The sequence below is a fragment of the Thunnus albacares genome, chromosome 1, assembly GCF_914725855.1.
Source record: "Thunnus albacares chromosome 1, fThuAlb1.1, whole genome shotgun sequence".
NCBI lineage: Eukaryota > Metazoa > Chordata > Actinopteri > Scombriformes > Scombridae > Thunnus > Thunnus albacares.
The window spans coordinates 37,800,693-37,810,652 of record NC_058106.1 but is presented as its reverse complement, the minus strand read 5'-3'; the positions used below and the strand labels follow the sequence as shown (position 1 = coordinate 37,810,652).

Below are 9,960 nucleotides of genomic sequence, written 5' to 3'. Positions count from 1 at the left end.
TTGATTGTTTTGTGTTATTGTATTGTTCAATTTATTATTCAATGTATTAAAAACGAGATGGTGCATCTCAAGGGGCTTATCCTCTATTTAAATTTTGAGATAAAAATAAAACAGAGGAAGGGTAGGTGTGACTGGGACTGCTCCAGACTGGTTTAAGTCTTATCTGAGTGATTATGCAAAGATCACCTGCAGTTCTCAATGGTTTATTCTTGGCCTTTCACTGTTCTGTATCTACATGTTACCACTGGGTCAAGTTATCTGCTCCAGGATTTCTTTCCAGTTTTATGCTGATGATACACAAATCTATTTGTCCATAAATCCATCAGATCTCACCTCAGTTACCTCACTCACCACCTGTCTTCCTAATGCTGAACAATGATAAAACATCCAAACTGTCATTCAAAGGTTTTAGAGTGGGACTTGTATACAAATGTGTCATTCAATAACAGAACATTGATTGTGTTTAAGTTTCAATTCCCCAATAATTTGTGATGAGAACAGTACGTCTCCATGTTATCAGCAATTCATGAGAAAAGTCTTATCTAATCTTATGTAACTATCATTAGGTTCACTAAAACCAGCTATGCAGCTGACCTATTGTTCTGAAACATTAGATTAAGAATAAAATGAAGATTAAGATTAAGATTTCTTTATTGTCATTTCTCAGAGCTCAGCATGCATAGTGTACATACCAGAGCTTTCGACAGGCCCAGCTTCTGCACACCTCCATACCTGTATATAAAGATGCTCCAGGTGGATGTGAGAGGCAGAGAATCTGGAGACAGAGGTGAGTCTGGTGCATCATGGTTTCCACACTGGTGCTCCTGCTTCAGCTGCTCCTGGTCTCACTGGCGTCTGCGTCTCATCACTTCGGTGGAACCGTGACCTTCAGCTACAAGGGAAGAAACCCTGATGGAAGTTTTAAGGTGAGAAATTTAACTTTTAACAATATGCAACATGCATTATGGATCATGTGTGAATATGTTAGTTTCATATACTGGAAATCACTTACTTATCACTTACAATTTATTACAATTTATTACATATATTATATTACAGTTATTATTGCTTTATTTAGGTTTGATCATTGCCTGATATTATCAAAGTGCACCACTTAAGTTGCATATATATATAAAGTTGCATATATATATAAAATGTATTTTTTGTTTGTACCTGCAAGTTATTTTACGAGTGCCAACAGAAACTTTATATCCAAATATCTTTAAGCCTGACTGTAATAATTGAATCCAGGAATGTAAAATTTTTGACCTATTCATTTTTTGACCAAGATAGAGCCTTTAGTTGTTGTTGCTCCAAAATAATTATGATCAAAACAGAGAATCATCCTTCTACAAATGAGGATAAAATTCTACATCTCTGAATGCATGATTGCTTATTTCGATCCTTTTCCACAGGTGGATGTTCGAAACCGGGCAACCTATGATGGCTGTCAGTACTCCCACTACTGGTACTGTCACTCCGGCAATTGTGGCTACGATGTCAAAAATCAGAGAGGCATACTTGACAGGAGCACAAATGCACCACAATATAACAACCAATGGTGTGAAACTGAGACAGTGTTGACAAAACGTATCACAAATGACAAACCTTTCCAAATGAGGTAGGTTTTTTTAATTGTCATATAAATACTGTTCTTAATATTTATTCTTTGAATAGAGTTAATGGAGCATCTTATTCCTGTTTTAACCCAACAAGTTGCGCACAACTGTATATTTTGTGGCTGTGATTATCATAAAATTAGTGGTTATTAGATGCTGTACTTTAAGAGTGTTTGTTTCCACACCTACCAGGGCAGCTAGCTGCTGTTGGATCCCAACACGTAACTCTGTTAGTAATTGGAGACTACTGACTCATGTGGATTTGGGAACAAGATCTGACACCAGAGAGCCAAACAGGTCACCAGACATTGCCATTCTGCCTTTCTTACGGTAAGTCTCTTGCAGTTAGAGTGAAACAGTATCCTCTAATCATAAGAAACTGTCTAGAATTTAAAATTGTCCTTTTTTGGTGCCCCCCAGTGGTTGTACTGAAAAAGACACTGTGGTGGCAAATGGCCATTCAAGCCCAAAAAGACTGAAATGAATGTGCTGAAAGCATCATAGCCCTCACACATTTTCACACAAACTGTTTCTGATGTCTGCGAACAAAAACACATATCACCAGAATAATCTGGAAAATGATAATATCCCATAAAATCAGTGGCTTAAAATTAATTTATTCATTGAATAAAAAGGGTGTTCACTTATTTTGACCATGTGTGGTGCAAAACATGAGGGAAAAAATGGAAAAGCAGTTTTTCTGTTGGGAAGAGCCACAGTCTTCACAAAGTGAAAACAATTTACAAATACCTTACCTGGAAGGTGTTTTCAACAAATCAATCAACCAAACAATAAAATAAAGAAACCAAAGTTCTTCTCTTTTCATTATGAATTACAGTAAAAGTGTGTCTTTGATTCTACATGTAACAAATTATGAACTCTACTATACAAATACCAGCATGTTGCTTTATACATTTTACATTGTGAACTTTTGTGAATCACATTGAATTCCATCCTTTTGTATAAAATGTGCTACATAAATAGTGTGATTGTTTTTTATTACTGTATTACTGCATTTGCTGTTTTTCATTTCTAGTTATCCAGACTTGTATGTTTGTAATTCTGATGATTTGATCCTTTTGTTTAAAGTTAAAAAGCCGTCACTAACTCATGTTAATGTGCATATTCAAGAGTTCCTCAGAACTGCCCACGAACATACAGGCTGATGTCCTTTGATCCTGATGGTGACAAAGTTCGATGCAGATATGGAAATGTTGTAAATATAGAGTGTAGCAGGTGCGACCAACCTTCAGGCTTCCATTTAGATCAGGTTAGTTGAAAACTCTATTTCATAATACATTGTACAGTAACGGACTGATACTTTGACTCAATCAACTGGTAAATGTTCACACTTTTAGGACTCTTGCACATTACACTACCACTACGCCTATGCCAACCCCAGTGTTTATGGATTTGAGTTGGTGGTGGAAGACTTCCCACAACGACCCATCACACTGGCCTACACAGACGGATCCCGCTCCTCCAGATCTCCACTGGCTGCGAGGAGAGGACAAGCCACAACGTCTCCATCATCTATCACACCTAACTGGTGGTGGTGGGGGCAGCATTCAACCACAACCCCCCCACCATACCCTTCGACCACAGGACTCCCATACGCCAACACTGTTCCCCTAAGCAAACTACCTTTGCAGTTCTCTTTGCTTGGTAAGTCAGGTTTTACTCCTCTTAACTGTCTGACTATATTTTTCATGAGTCAATCAACTAAATCACATTGAGCAAAAAAACTGTGGTTGTAGTGACCTCAAAATGGGTTGAGACATTCATGCATGTTGCAGCTCTGGCAAGGCCTTAATGTGTGATATTTACAAAGGCCCGTGGCTAGGATTTCAGAAATAGTGACGTCAGGAGTCCAAGTCTCCCCTGCCCTAGAGGGTTTGACCAGAAACTAAAAAAAGGTTTAAAAAAATGATAATTTAATTTTTGACACTATATCTATTCTGTTATTCCTAATCAGGACTATTCAGTTTTATTGTCTGTAATTTCGTTTCCCAACATGACGGTCTCTGTGCTGTGAAAACCATGTATCTCCAAAACATAACATTTTCACAAGCTGAGTGAAACAGTCTCATTTTAAGCTTTTTAAACTGTTTTAAAAGGTTTATTTAGCCTAAGAGGTAGCGACATTTTATCAACTGATAAAGGAAAACATAATTCTTTAAAAGAGTACTCCACCCATTTAGCATTGCACTCCTATAATATTGTCCAACTAATAATGGACGATTTGGAAAAAAAAGGATTAAAATCAATTCAGCAGAACAAGAGATGTTTTTTTTTTATTCCAGTCATTCTTTTTCCTTGTCAAAACCTGGCACCTACAATTACCCACAATACAACTAAACCACTGACTGTTTGTTTGGAGACTTGGGTGAATTATGCTAGTAGCAGCTAATGTAGCCTGGAGTCACTAGTCTCAAGCAGAGATGAGGAGCAGACTACTAAGAGGTCTGGACTTTTTTCATTTTCAGACTTGTAGTCTTCCGCCCCAAACGACTCTGACTTCGTGACATCACTTGAGGCGACTTATCTTTACTTTAGTTTTAGTTTTAGTTTTCTTAGTTTTTATTTTGTACAATCGGTGGAGTTCCCTTTTAAGAGTAGCCAAAACAAACAAAACAAACAAAATTCTGGGAAAAAATTCACTGAACATGACCTCAGTGTCTTTGCCTTTGACAGCTTATGAAAGACACTTGCTGTGACATCACTAGATGCCTAGGTGTGGCCAGACTGTAAAAGCTTGAAAGTTTTGATCCATAAAGAGCAGCACAGGGGCAGTTTTCTCATAGGTATTGAATACATGTTGCACTTTAGAATTTAAATCAATCTCTTTCTGAACTCCAGTGGACCCAGTTGCTCCCTCATGTCAGGAGGGAGAGTACCTGCCAAGGTTTGTGAATCCAACACCCCAAAATGGAGAACGCATCCATGCAGAGGTCAACAAAGAAGTGGAGATCAGAGTGAAAGCACAAGCTAGATACTCAACGTAAGTGAGAACCAAAGTGTTCAATGTGGCAGCAAAACATTCTCACCAATAACATCAGTAATCATGAGGAAATCTCTGGTTTCTTTGTTTTGTTTTCATACAGGATACATGATATCATCATTAGTGGGCCAATGAACATCAGCAAACACAGGACCACACATGACGAGTTTGTCATTAGGTGGACGCCTATTCCAGAAGACTTGGGAGATCATTATCCGATCTGCTTTGCTGTTGAATCATTCACAGGGTGAGCCTTGGATTCATTTCTTTTATGTTTGCATTAGTATGTTTGTGTAAAACTGTGTTTTAACTGTTTTATGTATTTTGCAGGTCTGCTGTAACTGCCACTCAAAGCCCAGTCACTGGCCATCACCATCACCATCCCACCCCGACTTCACAGTAAGTGACATTTCTCTGTGTTTAGTGTTTTGTAAAGTACATCTCTAATCAAAAAGGTAGAATGCACTTCTCATGTTGTGACTGTAAAATGAAAATTGAAGAAAGCTATAATAAAAGATGGAACCTTTCAAGTTGCCAAGATTTAAAATAATTAAATTCAAAAAAGCAAGCAAATATGTATCAAAGGTTAAATCTAAAATTCAAAGGTAATAGTATCTGTATTTTCAGTTTTTTTTTCATTTTCAAGATTTCATAATTGTAAGAATAATATTAAAAGTTTCAAAGAGGGTTAAGAAGAGCTTTGTAAGGCCATCAGTTTAACTTATGAATAAAGTTATCCAAAATATACACTTTTCCAAGTTTGATTGTATTTAAGAGACAACAAATAACAATAATATATGGCATTACTCCTCTCAGTTAAAGTGTTAAATCAATGTTCACCACTGCTTTTCAGGTCCGGCATCTATCAGTCTGACATGAGGTGCGTTCTGGTGGATGTTAAGAAGGAGGAAGGTGAGTCAAAGGCCTACTTCAATGTCAAGATTTTGTAGTGTAACTACATCTGCAATGGTGTATATTTTCACCAAATATATCACCTGCTACTATGAATAAGTTCCAATTGTAGGCCATGTAAATTGGAAAGTCCCTCTTTTTGTTACCATACTTCCACCGCAGCTCAACAGGGAAACACAAAGAGGGAATTTGATGCTAAAAAGACTGTAAATGTGTCAGATATCCACTCGATATGACTAATTCAGACTGCTGAAGGCTCATATGAGCTTCACATCAACTTTTAAATGCATTTTTTGCACAGAATGACTGTGGATTTTGGCCTCCATCATGAACACTAAAAGCACATTTGAAGGGGATCTTTTAATATCCAGTATGAACAGGAGGAATGATTACAGTGAGGAAAACTTTCACTGTTCATATGGACACCCGACTGCTGTTGAAAAAGACACTTGAAAAATAGTGAACCTGTCCTTTAAACACAGCTGCCTACTTACACATTTTTGAATATTGTTTGGTTTTATCACTCTGTATAGAAAATATGCAGTTTTCAGCATAATGTGGGAACAAAATGGTTAAAAAATATTTCCCTTGCTCTAGTTAAAACCAACGTGATCTGCAGTGAGTCCACAATGACAGTAGAAGTTGAGAAATCTTCACTCTCTGGATTCCATGAGGATCGTCTGCAGCTCAGTGATCCCACCAACATCGCCTGCAGCCTCCAACACCACTCAAACAGCACACATGTCATCGCTGTCATCCCCCTCAATGCCTGCGGCACTCAGCTCGAGGTAATGAAGGGTCATTGGTTTCATTATATGCTGTTTGTGATTTCTGGAGCTGCTTTGAGGACTGAATAAATAACTTTTTACTTTGCAGGAGGATGAGGACTACCTCATTTTCAAGAATGAAATCACCACAGTTGACAACCACAGAGACCTGATCACCAGGAAACACCTGCTGGAAGTGGAGTTCTACTGCCAATACCCCAAACGGGGAAATGTGACACTGGGTTTCACTGCACACAGGAAGAATGTCACAGTGTGGGAGAAGGGCTTCGGCACATTCACCTACCAGTTCGAGTTCTACCAAACCAATCAATTCCAAACCATGAAAGATCCAAATTCATACCCTCTGGAGTATGACGTAGGGAGCAGGATCTACATGGAGATCGAGGCCTCCTCTTCAGTCAACAACACTGAGCTGTTTGTGGAGTCCTGCTGGGCTGCACCATATGATAACCCCAACTACTGGCCAACCTACCCCATCATTGAAAATGGGTAAGCATGAGTACACACCTTAATGGTGGCAGAGGAAATAGCAGAACCTTTATGAGAAGTTTGTATATTCTTCTTGTGTCCAGTATATGTGGGTTTATCCTGGGAGCTCTGGTTTCCTTGCACAGACCAAAGACATGCAGATTTGGTGAAGTGGTGAATGTAAGCGTGAATGGTTGTCTGTATAAAAGGTATATCTATCTTCCACCAGTGTGTTTCTGCTTGTAGATGGTTATCTCCTTCTACCTTAGAGGTTTATCTATGTGATATGAACATGTCTTAATGTCGTAATGCCTGAAAAAACCCTGCTGTACTTACTTAACCTCTTTGGCATAACCATGTTTCTTTTCCTTATCCTGTAAATACCCTCAATAGCATATTTATATTCTGCCCATATAATAGCTTCCATTATAAGGCTTGGAGTCACAGAGATAAAGTTTCATGTCTCTTTTTGTTGCTTTGGCTAGGTGTAATGTGGACGAGACTGTTAAAACCCATTCCGCCGACAATCAGAGACAATTCAGGTTCTGTATGGAGGCCTTCAAGTTCATTGGAATGCATGACCAGGTAAGGAATGAACTATTCAGTTAGACTGGAGCAAATGACTGTGAAAGGTTTTGGTGATATCTCTAAATGCTTAGTTTTACACTTTGTGCTATGTGCTTATTTGCTTTTTTACTGAAAGTAAACAAGAGGCTGGAGCCGGTTAGCTTATCTTAGCATAAAGACTGGAAACAGGAGGAAACAGCTAGCCAAGGTCTGTCCAAAGGTTAAAAAAATAATATTCATGGATATCTTATTTTTAATCTGTACAAACACTGAAGTGTAAAAACTACAAGTTGTTTTTTTACAGGGGGTTATTGGCCACAATATTTCTTAGCTGGGAACTGTTATGTCCTAGAGTTTTACATTTTTACACTTCGTGGTTTTTGTGCAGATTAGCAAAATAAAAGGTGTTAATTATTGAGGTTTTGAGGGGCTAGTACGTCGATTCTGGAATATTCAGAAAGAGCTAAACTAGCTGTTTCTAGTCTTAACGCTAAGCTAATCTAATCAGCTACTCGCGCCAGTTTCATGAAACTGGCCACTTGACACAAAGTGGAGCAGAGGTTTGGTCTCGTATGTGGGGTCTGAGTACAAACAACTCAGCTATTTGTTTACTTAGAGACACATCAGTATATCTGCTGATATAATGCTGTTATATTCAGGTGTACATCAGCTGCTCAGTCCTGATGTGTGAAGCAGGGAACCCCAACACGAGATGCTCACGGGGATGCATCAACTCTACACGGTCAGGCAGTCACCACCATCATCATCGCAAGAGAGAGGCCGTCATCCAGAGTGCAAGCCACTTTGTTTCCCAGGGTCCACTGCGCCTAAGGAGATCAGCAGAGAGCACTGAAAACACAGGTATGATTACATGAAACATGAAGTGTTCTCTGAACAACACAACTGCCTTGTTTGTCTGCCTCGAATTCAAATTGTTTCTCTTTTCTCCAGTGACCCACCCGAACCTGAACCTGAACCTGGTATTCATCGCTGGATGTCTTCTAGCAGCTGTTGGCATGATCAGTGCAGTGGTCATGTACAAAACCAAAATGTCAAAGGTCAAATACCAACCTTTGCCCGTATTTGAAAGCTAGGACAGCAGCGTGTGCAGAATACCAATTCTATATTCATTATGTTTGAAACTATAAAGCAATTTTGATAATTTCTGCTATCAAATATTGGGTGTTCGTGTATCAGAAATAACAGGTGATTTATATGCACATCTAAATGAATCAATTTTATATTGAAAATTAGGTTCACACATTGTCAAATCCATCTTAAAACAATACTCACTTGTTCATTTATACATTAAAACAGTGTTTGATCGCTGCCGTTGCTCCTCTTGTTCATTCTGGCTGTAAGAAGATCCCTTCCTGAGGTGATTTGATGTATGAAATGATGGACAGAATCCAGTTCTCGTTCTGTGTAAATATTGCTTCTTAAGTTCAGATGAAGTTTATATGAAGCTTCAGCAGTCTGAGTTAGACAAATTGAGTGGTTATCTTTCAAACTTACAATCTTTTTGATACAAAATTTCCTCTTTGTGCTTCAGTGGACAGTGTTTGATTGCTGAGGCATGACAGAAGGACACAAAGAGGCAATTCTGTACCACTAGCTTTGGAAGATACCAAATTGATTTGTTTAACTCACTCTGCAGAAGCCTCATATCAGCTTTTGCTGACCTTTAAAATGTATTTCCATACAGAACAAGCACTGTGGATTTTGTCTACTGTCACCTATATTGAAATTGTTTTTGAAGAAATCTTTATGTTGCTGGTATTAACAGGAGAAATCGTTGCAGCAAACAAAAACTTGGATGTGAGTAAGACAGAGTTGAAAAAATCTTAAACTATCATTTAACATCCTTAGAAATGTCTACTTTGTACACACTGAAAAGTACTCCAGAGAGGAACAAAAAGTGTGTGTGAAACTTATAACCCAGAAAGTTTTATATTAAGCCATACTGAAAGGATGATCAGCTGGCACTGCAGCTGCTGAAGTAAATCTTGCCTTCGAAAATTAGCAGTGAGATAGGTCTAAACTGCTCAATGTTTGTGGAATGCTCTTACTTGGGATTCAACACCCCTTCAGCATAATCTCCACTGCTCAGCAACGACCCCCCTGTGGTACATTGTCCATGTGAGTTTCCAGAGGAGTTTGAGTAGCTCTGGACAGCATTTGTGAACCTTGTATGGTAATCTGCTCGGTCCAGGGGCTGAGCCAGCTCTAGCTGCTTTCACCACATCCTGGATCTCTTTAAGGCTCAGCTCCCTCATGTCAAAGTTGACTTTTGGGGCTGGTTGGTCAAGAAGGGCTCTTTGGTGTTCCAGCTCCTGGTCTCTCATAGGATCATACTGAAAGTGATCTACTTCCTCCTTGAAGCATGTGAGATGTCTGCTGTGCTTGCTACCAAGTAACCGCTTTGTGAAGCCAAAGAGGTTGACTATAAGAGCAGCTCTCTTCCTGGCTCTCTCCCAGCCCCATCTCCTGTGCCACTCTGCCCTCTGCAGGGTCATGAGCTTCCTCCTGATGATGTTATGGAGCTCAGCAAGTGGTGGTTTCTCCTCCTCCTCTGCACTCTTGTACTGCCTTGTGAGGGCCCAGA

At 39.1% G+C, this 9,960-nt stretch overlaps 1 protein-coding gene across 1 annotated transcript; it reads left to right on the top strand.

Annotated features, from left to right (window-relative positions):
- The first annotated feature begins 803 nt into the window (after positions 1-803).
- Positions 804-9,160, top strand: LOC122986506. The gene is made up of 13 exons (XM_044357815.1): positions 804-926; positions 1,416-1,621; positions 2,751-2,889; positions 2,978-3,284; positions 4,479-4,620; positions 4,724-4,867; positions 4,951-5,019; positions 5,474-5,532; positions 6,130-6,320; positions 6,409-6,809; positions 7,274-7,373; positions 8,015-8,216; positions 8,307-9,160. The coding sequence occupies exons 1-13, from the start codon at positions 804-806 to the stop codon at positions 8,447-8,449; spliced, it is 2,226 nt and encodes a 741-aa protein (XP_044213750.1). The 3' UTR covers positions 8,450-9,160.
- Positions 9,161-9,960: the final 800 nt, after the last annotated feature.

Coding starts and splice junctions, on each gene's coding strand:
- LOC122986506 (XM_044357815.1), top strand. CDS start 804: ATGGTTTCCACACTGGTGCTCCTGCTTCAGCTGCTCCTGGTCTCACTG. Junction 4,621..4,723: donor GCACAAGCTAGATACTCAAC/GTAAGTGAGAAC, acceptor GTTTTCATACAG/GATACATGATATCATCATTA. Junction 7,374..8,014: donor TCATTGGAATGCATGACCAG/GTAAGGAATGAA, acceptor TGTTATATTCAG/GTGTACATCAGCTGCTCAGT.